Source organism: Oncorhynchus keta, unplaced genomic scaffold (assembly GCF_023373465.1).
Source record: "Oncorhynchus keta strain PuntledgeMale-10-30-2019 unplaced genomic scaffold, Oket_V2 Un_contig_3981_pilon_pilon, whole genome shotgun sequence".
Taxonomy (NCBI): Eukaryota; Metazoa; Chordata; class Actinopteri; order Salmoniformes; family Salmonidae; genus Oncorhynchus; species Oncorhynchus keta.
Genome location: NW_026287538.1, coordinates 316,190 through 332,774, shown reverse-complemented (window position 1 = coordinate 332,774; position 16,585 = coordinate 316,190). Strand labels below are relative to the sequence as shown.

At 39.5% G+C, this 16,585-nt stretch overlaps 1 protein-coding gene across 3 annotated transcripts; it reads right to left on the bottom strand.

Annotated features, from left to right (window-relative positions):
- Positions 1–83: 83 nt before the first annotated feature.
- Positions 84–14,695, bottom strand: pcid2 (PCI domain containing 2). 3 transcript variants are annotated; one of them, XM_052509034.1, is made up of 13 exons: positions 14,549–14,695; positions 13,960–14,014; positions 13,710–13,799; positions 13,437–13,576; positions 13,215–13,256; positions 13,056–13,110; positions 10,717–10,820; positions 1,578–1,653; positions 1,238–1,480; positions 1,032–1,105; positions 802–927; positions 403–526; positions 84–294 (listed from the first exon to the last, which is right to left on the bottom strand). In XM_052509034.1, the coding sequence occupies exons 2-13, from the start codon at positions 13,993–13,995 to the stop codon at positions 205–207; spliced, it is 1,200 nt and encodes a 399-aa protein (XP_052364994.1). In that variant the 5' UTR covers positions 13,996–14,014; positions 14,549–14,695; the 3' UTR covers positions 84–204. The 3 variants fall into 3 exon arrangements, with proteins under 3 accessions (XP_052364994.1, XP_052364995.1, XP_052364996.1); XM_052509035.1 differs by having other exon boundaries at positions 14,586–14,690; XM_052509036.1 differs by having other exon boundaries at positions 14,519–14,670.
- Positions 14,696–16,585: the final 1,890 nt, after the last annotated feature.

Genomic DNA, 16,585 nt, shown 5'->3' with positions numbered 1-16,585 from the left:
GGTTATATTTTAACATGTACTATAATTATATAAATCATTCATCTTCCACACTTCCTTAATAAACAAAAATGTGGTACAAGGAGTAAAACAACAAAACTTTTATTCAAAATGTAAAAATATGACAAAATAAAATGCAACCTAAATAATAAGGAAATATATTTCTGGGAACAGTTCCTGGGTGAAGGGGATTCTGGGATACGTAGATTAGGAAGATGATGACAGCAGGGGGAATGGATTGGCCTTGCTGACGACCAGTTTCTGGTGCTGGTGAGAGATGTAGCCCTTGATGTGACCCTAGAAGAGAGGAAGAGAGTTCATCTGCTGCTTCATGTTTTACTCCTGTCTGAAATATCAGGTGGAAGCACATGGTCAGAGGAAAAGGTGTGTGTGGTGGGATCTCACCTCACAGATTAGGTTGGCTAGGATACACTGCACCTCGTCAATGTCCACCTCTTCTACCTGCATCATTTTCAGAGCTACCAGGAAGGCATCTAGGGGCAACTGGTGAGTCTTCAGCAGCTGGTACCTAACCCACATACCACAAACATGTTAATAGAAAGTAAATATCGGTCATAGGTTCACACACACACACACACACTATGCCAATTCACACTATAGGGCTGACCTGAATCGTACTGTGCTGCCTCAGATCATTTATTTTCACATTGTCCTTTCAGTGCGGTTCCAGCAACTATGATGGATTTGTAACCAGACCATCCCATTCCAGCTGGACTTGGCTCAGTAGTGTTAAAAGTCTAACCAGGCCAGCACAGTACCATTGGACTTGGTGAGTAGACTCACACTTTCTTGAAGAGGTTCCGGTAGGTGATGATCTTGAGCTTCTCGAGGATGAGGAAGATGCCACAGCGGATGAAGAAGGTCTCGTGCTTGGCCAAGGCCTCGTTCAACAGCAGCAGGTTGCCCTCACTGTTACAGAGAGACAGAAATCAGAAAAAGAGGGGGAAGGAGGGAGTAGGGGAAGAGAGAGGAGAAAGAAAGATGGCAAGGAGTGGGCGGGTGGTGACACTCACCTCACAGCTTTCGTGACGTCGGCAAACTGCATGAGGTCGTACTTCCTGAGCAGCTGGTGATTAGGCATGTGACCCTGAATCAACATGAGCAACACCAGTCTTCGTCTCTGATTGACAGTCAAGCTTTTTTAATTTGATTTGAATTGAGACGTGTGTGGCTAGATGAGTGTATGTTTGAGCTCTCTCAGTGAGGCACTCTGTCTCACCAGCAACATCTTGACAGGCAGTAGGTAGATGAGGATCATGCGTTTGTTCCTCTGGCTGGAGCGGTGGCAGTGCTGGAAGGAGAAGGACAGGTACTCCTCGGCTGGTTTGTAGTCGCTGTCGAACATGGCCTTGCGGCCTACGTAGTATTTGTAGGTGACTCTCTGGGCCATACTGTAATCATCCTTCAGGTTGGAGCTGTCGATGGCCCGGATCAGTGGCTTACACAGGTGTAACTTGTTGATCTGGACACACACACACACAACCGTTTAGACACACACACACACAAAGTAGGGCCTATTCATGTAAACAAAACTTCACCCAATCACACTACTGCCTTACCTTGAAGTAGATCTTGAAGAGCTGATTGATGAGAAACAACATTCCCCACTTCTTGGAGTCGTCAATCCCAGCCCGACTGTATACGATAACAGTCAAGACATAATGAGCAAGGGGATATGGTTGCTACTGTAAAGGTTGTAAGATATATAGTTTAATATGCTGCAAGATATATAGTTTAATATGCTGTTAGATACATAGTTTAATATGCTGTAAGATATATAGTTTAATATGCTGTCTACTGTTAGATATATAGTTTAATATGCTGTAAGATATATAGTTTAATATGCTGTCTGCTGTAAGATATATAGTTTAATATGCTGTCTACTGTTAGATATATAGTTTAATATGCTGTTCGATATATAGTTTAATATGCTGTTAGATATATAGTTTAATATGCTGTTAGATACATAGTTTAATATGCTGTAAGATATATAGTTTAATATGCTGTTAGATATATAGTTTAATATGCTGTAAGATATATAGTTTAATATGCTGTAAGATATATAGTTTAATATGCTGTTAGATATATAGTTTAATATGCTGTAAGATATATAGTTTAATATGCTGTTAGATATATAGTTTAATATGCTGTTAGATATATAGTTTAATATGCTGTAAGATATATAGTTTAATATGCTGTTAGATATATAGTTTAATATGCTGTAAGATATATAGTTTAATATGCTGTTAGATATATAGTTTAATATGCTGTTAGATATATAGTTTAATATGCTGTAAGATATATAGTTTAATATGCTGTAATATATATAGTTTAATATGCTGTTAGATACATAGTTTAATATGCTGTAAGATATACAGTTTAATATGCTGTTAGATATATAGTTTAATATGCTGTAAGATATATAGTTTAATATGCTGTAAGATATATAGTTTAATATGCTGTTAGATATATAGTTTAATATGCTGTAAGATATATAGTTTAATATGCTGTAAGATATATAGTTTAATATGCTGTTAGATATATAGTTTAATATGCTGTAAGATACATAGTTTAATATGCTGTAAGATATATAGTTTAATATGCTGTAAGATACATAGTTTAATATGCTGTAATATATATAGTTTAATATGCTGTTAGATATATAGTTTAATATGCTGTAATATATATAGTTTAATATGCTGTTAGATATATAGTTTAATATGCTATAAGATATAGTTTAATATGCTGTAAGATATATAGTTTAATATGCTGTTAGATATATAGTTTAATATGCTGTAATATATATAGTTTAATATGCTGTAAGATATATAGTTTAATATGCTGTTAGATATATAGTTTAATATGCTGTTAGATATATAGTTTAATATGCTGTAATATATATAGTTTAATATGCTGTAAGATATATAGTTTAATATGCTATAAGATATAGTTTAATATGCTGTTAGATATATAGTTTAATATGCTATAAGATATAGTTTAATATGCTGTTAGATACATAGTTTAATATGCTGTTAGATATATAGTTTAATATGCTGTTAGATATATAGTTTAGTATGCTGTAAGATACATAGTTTAATATGCTGTTAGATATATAGTTTAATATGCTGTTAGATATATAGTTTAGTATGCTGTAAGATATAGTTTAATATGCTGTCTACTGTTAGATATATAGTTTAATATGCTGTAAGATATATAGTTCAATATGCTGTACGATATATAGTTTAGTATGCTGTAAGATATAGTTTAATATGCTGTCTACTGTTAGATATATAGTTCAATATGCTGTTAGATATATAGTTTAATATGCTGTAAGATATATAGTTTAATATGCTATAAGATATAGTTTAATATGCTGTTAGATATATAGTTCAATATGCTGTAAGATATATAGTTTAATATGCTATAAGATATATAGTTTAATATGCTGTTAGATATATAGTTTAATATGCTATAAGATATAGTTTAATATGCTGTAAGATACATAGTTTAATATGCTGTTAGATATATAGTTTAATATGCTGTTAGATATATAGTTTAGTATGCTGTAAGATATAGTTTAATATGCTGTCTACTGTTAGATATATAGTTTAATATGCTGTAAGATATATAGTTCAATATGCTGTACGATATATAGTTTAGTATGCTGTAAGATATAGTTTAATATGCTGTCTACTGTTAGATATATAGTTTAATATGCTGTAAGACATAGTTTAATATGCTGTCTACTGTTAGATATATAGTTCAATATGCTGTACGATATATAGTTTAGTATGCTGTAAGACATAGTTTAATATGCTGTCTACTGTTAGATATATAGTTCAATATGCTGTAAGATATATAGTTTAGTATGCTGTAAGACATAGTTTAATATGCTGTCTACTGTTAGATATATAGTTCAATATGCTGTAAGATATATAGTTCAATATGCTGTAAGATATATAGTTCAATATGCTGTACGATATATAGTTTAGTATGCTGTAAGATATAGTTTAATATGCTGTAAGATATATAGTTCAATATGCTGTTAGATATATAGTTCAATATGCTGTAAGATATATAGTTCAATATGCTGTACGATATATAGTTTAGTATGCTGTAAGATATAGTTTAATATGCTGTAAGATATATAGTTCAATATGCTGTAAGATATAGTTTAATATGCTGTCTGCTGTTAGATATATAGATTAATATGCTGTCTACTGTTAGATATATAGTTTAATATGCTGTCTACTGTTAGATATATAGTTTAATATGCTGTTAGATATATAGTTTAATATGATGTAAGATATATTGTTTAATATGCTGTCAATAGTGTTCAATGCTGTAAGAAATATACAGTCGTGGCCAAAGGTTTTGAGAATGACACAAATATTAATTTTCACAAAGTTTGCTGCTTCAGTGTCTTTAGATATTTTTGTCAGATGTTACTGAAGTATAATTACAAGCATTTCATAAGTGTCAAAGGCTTTTATTGACAATTACATGACGTTGATGCAAAGAGTCAATATTTGCAGTGTTGACCCTTCTTTTTCAAGACCTCTGCAATCCGCCCTGGCATGCTGTCAATTAACTTCTGGGCCACATCCTGACTGATGGCAGCACATTCTGGCATAATCAATGCTTGGAGTTTGTCAGAATTTGTGGGGTTTTGTTTGTCCATCCTCCTCTTGAGGATTGACCACAAGTTCTCAATGGGATTAAGGTCTGGGGAGTTTCTTGGCAATGGACCCAAAATATTGATGTTTTGTTACCTGAGCCACTTAGTTATCACTTTTGCCTCATGGCAAGGTGCTCCATCATGCTGGAAAAGGCATTGTTCGTCATCAAACTGTTCCTGGATGGTTGGGAGAAGTTGCTCTCGGAGGATGTGTTGGTACCATTCTTTATTCATGGCTGTGTTCTTAGGCAAAATTGTGAGTGAGCCCACTCCCTTGGCTGAGAAGCAACCCCACAAATGAATGGTCTCAGGATGCTTTACTGTTGGCATGACACAGGACTGATGGTAGTGCTCACCTTGTCTTTTCCGGACAAGCTTTTCTCCGGATGCCCCAAACAATCGGAAAGGGGATTCATCATAGAAAATGACTTTACCCCAGTCCTCAGCAGTCCAATCCCTGTACCTTTTGCAGAATATCAGTCTGTCCCTGATGTTTTTCCTGGAGAGAAGTTGCTTCTTTGCTGCCCTTCTTGACACCAGTCCATCCTCCAAAAGTCTTCGCCTCACTGTGCGTGCAGATGCACTCACACCTGCCTGCTGCCATTCCTGAGCAAGCTATGTACTGGTGGTGCCCCGATCCCGCAGCTGAATCAACTTTAGGAGACGGTCCTGGCGCTTGCTGGTCTTTCTTGGGCGCCCTGAAGCCTTCTTCACAACAATTGAAACGCTCTCCTTGAAGTTCTTGATGGTCCGATAAATGGTTGATTTAGGTGCAATCTTACTGGCAGCAATATCCTTGCCTGTGAAGCCCTTTTTGTGCAAAGCAATGATGACGGCGCGTGTTTCCTTGCAGGTAACCATGATTGACAGAGGAAGAACAATGATTCCAAGCACCTCCCTTCCAGTCTGTTATTTGAACTCAATCGGCATGACAGAGTGATATCCAGCCAACTCACACCTGTGTTAACGAGAGAATCACTGACATGATGTCAGCTGGTCCTTTTGTGGCAGGGCTGAAATGCAGTGGAAATGTTTTTGGGGGATTCGGTTCATTTGCTTGGCAAAGAGGGACTTTTAAATTACTTGCAATTCATCTGATCACTCTTCATAACATTCTGGAGTATATGCAAATTGCCATCATACAAATTGAGGCAGCAGACTTTGTGAAAATGTATATTCGTGTCATTCTGAAAACTTTGTCACGACTGTAGTTTAATATGCTGCCAAAAGTGTTCATTGCTGTAAGATATATAGTTTAATATGCTGCCAATAGTGTTCAATGCTGTAAGATATATACACTGCTCAAAAAAATAAGGGAACACTTAAACAACACAATGTAACTCCAAGTCAATCACACTTCTGTGAAATCATACTGTCCACTTAGGAAGCAACACTGATTGACAATAAAATGTCACATGCTGTTGTGCAAATGGAATAGACAACAGGTGGAAATTATAGGCATTGAGCAAGACACCCCCAATAAAGGAGTGGTTCTGCAGGTGGTGTCCAGACCACTTCTCAGTTCCTATGCTTCCTGGCTGATGTTTTGGTCACTTTTGAATGCTGGCGGTGCTTTCACTCTAGTGGCAGCATGAGACGGAGTCGACAACCCACACAAGTGGCTCAGGTAGAGCAGCTCATCCAGGATGGCACATCAATGCGAGCTGTGGCAAGAAGGTTTGCTGTGTCTGTCAGCATAGTGTCCAGAGCATGGAGGCGCTACCAGGAGACAGGCCAGTACATCAGGAGATGTGGAGGAGGCCGTAGGAGGGCAACAACCCAGCAGCAGGACCGCTACCTCCGCCTTTGTGCAAGGAGGAGCAGGAGGAGCACTGCCAGAGCCCTGCAAAATGACCTCCAGCAGGCCACAAATGTGCATGTGTCTGCTTAAACGGTCAGAAACAGACTCCATGAGGGTGGTATGAGGGCCCGACGTCCACAGGTGGGGGTTGTGCTTACAGCCCAGCACCGTGCAGGACGTTTGGCATTTGCCAGAGAACACCAAGATGGGCAAATTCGCCACTGGCGCCCTGTGCTCTTCACAGATGAAAGCAGGTTCACACTGAGCACGTGACAGAGTCTGGAGACGCCGTAGAGAACGTTCTGCTGCCTGCAACATCCTCCAGCATGACCGGTTTGGCGGTGGGTCAGTTATGGTGTGGGGTGGCATTTCTTTGGGGTGGCCGCACAGCCCTCCATGTGCTCGCCAGAGGTAGCCTGACTGCCATTAGGTACCGAGATGAGATCCTCAGACCCCTTGTGAGACCATATGCTGGTGCGGTTGGCCCTGGGTTCCTCCTAATGCAAGACAATGCTAGACCTCATGTGGCTGGAGTGTGTCAGCAGTTCCTGCAAGAGGAAGGCATTGATGCTATGGACTGGCCCGCCCGTTCCCCAGACCTGAATCCAATTGAGCACATCTGGGACATCATGTCTCGCTCCATCCACCAACACCACGTTGCACCACAGACTGTCCAGGAGTTGGCGTATGCTTTAGTCCAGGTCTGGGAGGAGATCCCTCAGGAGACCATCCACCACCTCATCAGGAGCATGCCCAAGCGTTGTAGGGAGGTCATACAGGCACGTGGAGGCCACACACACTACTGAGCCTCATTTTGACTTGTTTTAAGGACATTACATCAAAGTTGGATCAGCCTGTAGTGTGGTTTTCCACTTTAATTTTGTGTGTGACTAAATCCAGACCTCCATGGGTTGATAAATTTGATTTCCATTGATAATTGTTGTGTGATTTTGTTGTCAGCACATTCAACCATGTAAAGAAAAAAGTATTTAATAAGAATATTTCATCCATTCAGATCTAGGATGTGTTATTTTAGTGTTCCCTTTATTTATTTGAGCAGTGTAGTTTAATATGCTGTCAATAGTGTTCAATGCTGTAAGATACATAGTTTAATATGCTGTAAGATATATAGTTTAATATGCTGTAAGATACATAGTTTAATATGCTGTTAGATATATAGTTTAATATGCTGTCAATAGTGTTCAATGCTGTAAGATACATAGTTTAATATGCTGTAAGATATATAGTTTAATATGCTGTAAGATACATAGTTTAATATGCTGTTAGATATATAGTTTAATATGCTGTAAGATACATAGTTTAATATGCTGTTAGATATATAGTTTAATATGCTGTAAGATACATAGTTTAATATGCTGTTAGATATATAGTTTAATATGCTGTTAGATATATAGTTTAATATGCTGTAAGATATATAGTTTAATATGCTGTAAGATATATAGTTTAATATGCTGTTAGATATATAGTTTAATATGCTGTAAGATATATAGTTCAATATGCTGTTAGATATATAGTTTAATATGCTGTAAGATATATAGTTTAATATGCTGTAATATATATAGTTTAATATGCTGTAAGATACATAGTTTAATATGCTGTAATATATATAGTTTAATATGCTGTAAGACATATGGTTTAATATGCTGTCAATAGTGTTCAAAGCTGCACCTTGAGGGATACCTTCTAGAGCAAACTTCTTCATGAACTCCAATCTGGCTCATTCCACGGATACTTGCCTTATCCACATTAAGCAGGAACGTGAGAAGGGGAATTATATGGTCATGTCAGACTTGCCGAAAGATATTATCTTTATTTTATAAAAATGTTTTTAAAAAATACCCCTTTTTTGTGGTATCCAACTGTTAGTTACAGTCTTGTCTCATCGCTGCAACTCCCGTACGAACTCGGGAGAGGCAAAGGTCGAGAGCCATGCGTCTTTCTAAACACAACCCAAACAAGCCGCACTGCTTCTTGACACAATGCCCACTTAACCCGGAAGCATCGTACACCTGGCGACCGTGTCAGCGTGCACTGCCCCCGGCCCGCCACAGGAGTCGCTAGTGCGCGATGGGACAAGGACACCCCTGCTGGCCAAACCATCCCCTAACCCGGACGATGCTGGGCCAAATGGGTCACCCGGTCGCGGCCGGCTGCGACAGAGCCTGGAATCGAACCCAGAAACTCTAGTGGCACGGCTAGCACTGCGATTCAGTGCCTTTGACCACTGCGACACTCTGAAGGCCCCCCAGAAAGCTTTTGACTATGATATTCTCCTGATGAAACTGAAATGCATGGGTCTAAATGATGTAGCAATGAATTGGTTTAGGTTTTATCTGACCAACGGAACACATGTAATGTTGGCGATGTTCTGTCAGAAACCAAAGAAATATCCTGTGGAGTACCACAGGGATCCATTTTAGGGCCCCTCTTATTTCTTATATACGTTAATGATATGCCAGATAAAGCAGGAGTTTGCACTTTACTGTATGCTGATGATTCAGCCATACTGGTATCAGGGAAGGATACAGTTTACATAGAGACCCTGAGTAAGGAATTGCATTTAGTTAGAGATTGGTTGACTGACAACAAATCGTCACTACATTTGGGAAAAACTGAATCGATTTTGTTTGGAACAAAATGTAGATTTCTTAGGGATGACAAGATAAAGGTAAACTGTGCAGGCAAGGAGATTGAATCTAAAACAAGTATCTTATCTTAGTGTGTCCCTAGATCAATCCCTTTCTGGAGACCTGATTGCTGCTAAAAATACTTTGGCAAACAAATTTACATTTTTATATCGTGTCGCAACCTTGATTCAGTGTCATTTTGATTATGCCTGCTCTGCTTGGTATAGTGGGCTATCAAAAAAGCTGAAAGAGAGAATGCAGGTCATGCAAAATAATGTTATCGGGTATATGCTGAATGTCCACCCTAGGACCCCCCTTGTGATACAGGAGTTCCGGGCGGTGGGCTTGTTGCCTTTGGAGTCCAGAGTGGACCAACTTAAACGTAATCATATGTTTGACATCTTAAATAATCACACCCCAGGTTATAAGAAAAACCACATTGATATGGTCTATACCCAACACAGTTACAATACCAGAGCTAGTGTTATGTCTTGTAAAATCCCATGAGTAAACAGTACTGCTAGGAGCATGTTTTTCTATACAGGCATTTTGTCTACGGAATAGCCTCCCCTTGGAGACCAAGCAAAGAAAAAGTAAAAATAGCTTTAAAAAGCAGACAAAGGTTTAATTTGAACAATGTTGTCTAAGGAAGAGAAACCACCCCACTGCCCCTTGTGCCCCCTACTGCTGGGCTGGTGTATTATTTGAAGGATCGGTGTGATGTGCAATTAATAGATTGTTTTAATAATATGGTTGATTTTTAAGGTTACGGAAAAGTGCAATGAATAGTGCCACTTTTAAGGATGTCATTATAAATTAATGCATTTATGGTTGTTTGTCATTTTGTGTTTCCTTTTAATCATAATATGATTTATTGTTTTACCATTGAGGACCACTTTGGAAACAAGCGTTTTAATTAATACTTTCAAGTGATATCCTCTGGGTCCACATCGTACATTTTGTTGTATTTGTCTGTTACCCAAAATAAATTCAATTCAATATATAGTTCAATAATCTGTCAATAGTGTCCAATGCTGCAAGATATATAGTTTAATATGCTGTAAGATATAGTTTAATATGCTGTAAGATATAGTTTAATATGCTGTAAGATATAGTTTAATATGCTGTCTGCTGTTAGATATATAGTTTAATATGCTGTAAGATATAGTTTAATATGCTGTCTGCTGTTAGATATATATATATAGTTTAATATGCTGTAAGATATATAGTTTAATATGCTATAAGATATAGTTTAATATGCTGTAAGATATATAGTTTATTATGCTGTAAGATATAGTGTAATATGCTGTCTGCTGTTAGATGTATAGTGTAATATGCTGTCTGCTATTAGATGTATAGTGTAATATGCTGTCTGCTGTTAGATGTATAGTGTAATATGCTGTCTGCTGTTAGATGTATAGTGTAATATGCTGTCTGCTGTTAGATGTATAGTGTAATATGCTGTCTGCTGTTAGATGTATAGTGTAATATGCTGTAAGATATATAGTTTAATATGCTGTAAGATATAGTGTAATATGCTGTCAACAGTGTCCATGTCCTGTGAGACTCACTTGTCGCTGGCACACACTCTGAAACAGCCCATCAGTTGCTCAGCAGCTTTCTCCAGCATGTCTCCCAGTTTGCCTTTTCCCTTCCTCAGGAGCTGCTGCTCTGCCTGGAAAATCATTCTACAATCATCAACCCCCTCCTATAGGACAATAATACTACAATCATCAAACCCCTCCTATAGGACAATAATACTACAATCACCAAACCCCTCCTATAGGACAATAATACTACAATCATCAACCCCCTCCTATAGGACAATAATACTACAATCATCAAACCCCTCCTATAGGACAATAATACTACAATCATCAAACCCCTCCTATAGGACAATAATACTACAATCATCAACCCTCTCCTATAGGACAATACTACTACAATCATCAAACCTCTCCTATAGGACAATAATACTACAATCATCAAATCCCTCCTATAGGACAATACTACTACAATCATCAAACCCCTCCTATAGGACAATAATACTACAATCATCAAACCCCTCCTATAGGACAATAATACTACAATCATCAAACCACTCCTATAGGACAATAATACTACAATCATCAAACCCCTCCTATAGGACAATAATACTACAATCATCAAACCCCAAACCCCTATAGGACAATAATACTACAATCATCAAACCCCTCCTATAGGACAATAATACTACAATCATCAAACCCTCCTATAGGACAATAATACTATAGGACAATAATACTACAATCATCAAACCCCTCCAAACCCCTCCTATAGGACAATAATACTACAATCATCAAACCCCTCCTATAGGACAATAATACTACAATCATCAAACCCCTCCTATAGGACAATAATACTACAATCATCAAACCCTCCTATAGGACAATAATACTACAATCATCAAACCCTCCTATAGGACAATACATACTACAATCATCAAACCCTCCTCCTATCATCAAACCCCTCCTATAGACAATAATACTACAATCATCAAACCTCTCCTATAGGACAATAATACTACAATCATCAAACCTCTCCTATAGGACAATACTACTACAATCATCAAACCCCTCCTATAGGACAATACTACTACAATCATCAACCCCCTCCTATAGGACAATAATACTACAATCATCAAATCCCTCCTATAGGACAATACTACTACAATCATCAAATCCCTCCTATAGGACAATAATACTACAATCATCAAATCCCTCCTATATGACAATAATACTACAATCATCAAATCCCTCCTATATGACAATAATACTACAATCACCAAATCCCTCCTATATGACAATAATACTACAATCATCAAATCCCTCCTATATGACAATAATACTACAATCGTCAACCCTCTCCTATAGGACAATACTACTACAATCATCAAACCCCTCCTATAGGACAATAATACTACAATCATCAAATCCCTCCTATAGGACAATAATACTACAATCATCAAATCCCTCCTATATGACAATAATACTACAATCGTCAACCCTCTCCTATAGGACAATACTACTACAATCATCAAACCTCTCCTATAGGACAATAATACTACAATCATCAAATCCCTCCTATAGGACAATAATACTACAATCATCAAATCCCTCCTATAGGACAATAATACTACAATCATCAAACCCCTCCTATAGGACAATAATACTACAATCATCAAACCCCTCCTATAGGACAATAATACTACAATCATCAAACCCCTCCTATAGGACAATAATACTACAATCATCAAACCCCTCCTATAGGACAATAATACTACAATCATCAACCCCTCCTATAGGACAATAATACTACAATCATCAAACCCCTCCTATAGGACAATAATACTACAATCATCAAACCCCTCCTTTAGGACAATAATACTACAATCATCAACCCCCTCCTATAGGACAATAATACTACAATCATCAAACCTCTCCTATAGGACAATAATACTACAATCATCAAACCCCTCCTATAGGACAATAATACCACAATCATCAAACCCCTCCTTTAGGACAATAATACCACAATCATCAAACCCCTCCTATAGGACAATAATACTACAATCATCAAACCCCTCCTATAGGACAATAATACTACAATCATCAAACCCCTCCTTTAGGACAATACTACTACAATCATCAAACCCCTCCTATAGGACAATAATACTACAATCATCAAACCCCTCCTTTAGGACAATACTACTACAATCATCAAACCCCTCCTATAGGACAATAATACTACAATCATCAAACCCCTCCTTTAGGACAATACTACTACAATCATCAAACCTCTCCTTTAGGACATGAATTTTCCATCACTGGATCAGAAGCATTTTAGAGCACAATAGTTTATGTTCACTTACATTGTTGGCAAATATGCGCAGGTCCAGCGTAACAGCGAACATCACTGGCAAGGCCCTAAACAGCACATAGAGCAGTCATCCTACAGGTGTGTATATGTAGAATAGAAAAACACTAAGGACAAATTGATGAAAAATGTAATTTTACATGCTTATCCTTACCAGTTCTCCTCTTTGTGAGATTGGAAGGCCCTCAAGAATGACGTAGAAAGTCAAGGACGAACCGCAGAGAAACCATGACAGAACAGTTTGGAAATGGACCAGTCGATAGCACAATATGTGCTTTCGCATATATCTTGTGTGTATGTATATATTTGTCAGGCAGGGATGGGGAGTGATGTGAATATGTATCCAAAGTAATCTCCAGAAATGCCAAAAGGATATTGGACCACCAACGTCTGACATTTGTACGCCTCAACAAAGTCGTGGTTGGACACTGCATAGGTGCACCTCAAGTGTGCTGCAACCATCTCATCGTACGGGACTTCCAGCACCTGTTGGCACTTCTCCTCTGGACTGGCGAGCTGCAGGCATACATACATACAGTCATGTTTCTAGAGCAAAACACAGAGGGTGTTATCTGAAGAGATACAAGTGTAACAACAGGTCAGCAGGACTTGAAGGCATGGAAGGTTCAGGCAGCCTGAATAGCCTCACCTGGAGACGTGGGTTAGCCACATGTGGGTGTTTGAATGACAGCAGTTCTGCACAAAAACTCCCCTCATGATTATCAATGGCCTCATACACCTGGGAACAGGTAAGCAACATGGTGTGAACTGAGCATGCGTGACTAGTGGTGAACATTGTGAACACAAAGAATAGCTAAATGAAAGTGTGCTAAGGAAGAAGACTGCTAGCTATATGGGTTCACTTGATAACCGGTAAGATAAAATAGAAAAATGGCTACCTGTTGGAGATACTGGTTGATTGTTATGTGCGCCATTGCAGCCAGGGATGTGAACCTACGAAAAAGTTTAAATAATAACAGGTATTTAAGCAAATCCGCTAAGCGGCAAAAGCTCTGAATCTGACAACATAACTACTGTGCTATGGCTATTGGCAATTTATCTAGCTAGTTAACGTTACTAGTAGATTAGCTAATAATTTAATTCAGTATCACGAGTGTGATGATTAAATTGGGATCAATATAATGTAACTTTTTTGTATCGTTTTAACTAACGTTAGCTAGGTAGCATGCATTCATTCATTCATTAACTGTCAAGGACCGCTAGATTGTAGCTGATAATGATACATCAACGTGTAACTAACGTTAGCTAACTAGTTTACAAAGCCAGTGGTCCCCAATTCTTTTCGGTTATTGTACCACCAACAAAATGTTATGTTGCTCTGCCCAGAGTACTGTACCCCCTCATGCGCATTTTACCAGTAAAAGCCTATGGTCTCATGAGTCTTCTCAAGTATCCCCTGTAGATAAGCCAAGTAAGCCAGGGCTCCCTAGTACCTACCCCTGGTTGGTTGGGAACCACTGTACTAACCTAATGGCATAATTCCAATGTATCCGTCTATAGCTACCTGTTGTGGTTAAATTTATGTTAAAAAATGTATTCGCGTCGTTGAGCTATAGCTACACGAATCACTTCCGGGTCAAGGTATTCCTTCAGCCTTCAAAATAAAAGTCCCCCCACGTACTACGATAGTCTAGCTATAACTTTGTCGCCTCCCTGTGCTTATTAGAAGCTATGCACAATGAAATCTCTGCTCTCGCAATCTCTCGCTCTCATACACACACACACACACACACACACACACACACACACACACACACACACACACACACACACACACACACACACACACACACACACAGCGCCTCCGTGATCTATGATGTGTCTGGCCCTGTTGGAGGGAGTGTTTCACGCTACACTGTGTGATTAATGGACGAGTGAAAATGGGCTCTTAAAATAGAACCTTCAGAGTGCCGCTAGCCTTGTGTGTCTGTGTGTGTGTGTTCCTGTGTCTCCTGCAAACCTGTTCACAATGTTATGATATCACAGTGATTCTACCTTCCTTAGCTCAGTACATGGCCCAGTCCCGCCCCCTCCACTCCCTCTAACCCCATCCACTCCCTCTAACCCCATCCACTGTCTCTAACCCCCTCCACTGTCTCTAACCCCCTCCACTGTCTCTAACCCCATCCACTCCCTCTAACCCCCTCCACTGTCTCTAACCCCCTCCAATCCCTCTAACCCCTCCACTGTCTCTAACCCCCTCCACTGTCTCTAACCCCCTCCACTGTCTCTAACCCCATCCACTGTCTCTAACCCCATCCACTGTCTCTAACCCCCTCCACTGTCTCTAACCCCCTCCACTGTCTCTAACCCCCTCCACTCCCTCTAACCCCATCCACTGTCTCTAACCCCCTCCACTGTCTCTAACCCCATCCACTGTCTCTAACCCCCTCCACTGTCTCTAACCCCCTCCACTGTCTCTAACCCCCTCCACTGTCTCTAACCCCCTCCACTGTCTCTAACCCCCTCCACTGTCTCTAACCCCCTCCACTGTCTCTAACCCCCTCCACTGTCTCTAACCCCATCCACTGTCTCTAACCCCCTCCACTGTCTCTAACCCCCTCCACTGTCTCTAACCCCATCCACTCCCTCTAACCCCCTCCACTGTCTCTAACCCCCTCCAATCCCTCTAACCCCTCCACCATCTCTAACCCCCTCCACTCTCTCCATTCTCTATCATTCTGCAGCTCCTCTTCTCAGGTTGCTGAGGTATCACAGCAACATATTGGATCCCAGCCGGGGTATGGATTGCCGGCATGCCCTCTAAAGTGACTTTGGTATAGGCCGTGTGTGTGTGTGTGTGTGTGTGTGTGTGTGTGTGTGTGTGTGTGTGTGTGTGTGTGTGTGTGTGTGTGTGTGTGTGTGTGTGTGTGTGTGTGTGTGTGTGTGTGTGTGTGTGTGTGTGTGTGTGTGTGTGTGTGTGTGTGTGCGTGCGTGCGTTTGTTTGTGCGTGTGTCGGAGGGAGAGAACATCCAGAGATGCCGACATAGCACAGCTAGAACAAGGACACTGTAGGTGACACTGCAGTAACTTCAGTTCTCTGAAAGACCTGTCAAAATCATACATTTTAAATCTCTTTGCCCTCATAAAACAACAGTGCTGTCATTACATCCAAGAACATCTGCTTACTGTAGATTTCGCAGCTGTCCCCTCTGTTGCCTAGCAACCTGCTGCCCCTGTTTTGATGATGTCAAACTCAGGAGTCACATCAGTAATAGCCAGGCGTCTATTTGAGGTCGCTGCTGGGCACAATTGTGACAAGGTTTCAGAAGATTTTCAATTTCGGCACACCAAAAGCTGTTCATCCCTCCTTCATCCCACTCAGTGTCTTTGTACAGACGCAACAGAAATGCCACCAATGTACGTACACCGACTGCAAATGACTCTCCTTACTAGGACTCTTTCGAATTGCTGTCTCATTCCGTGTTCCGGGGAGATGTATGAGAAAGCTCTCTTTTTGTCCCCACAATACCTCAGAGAGCATCTTTTTTTCCGGGTACCTCT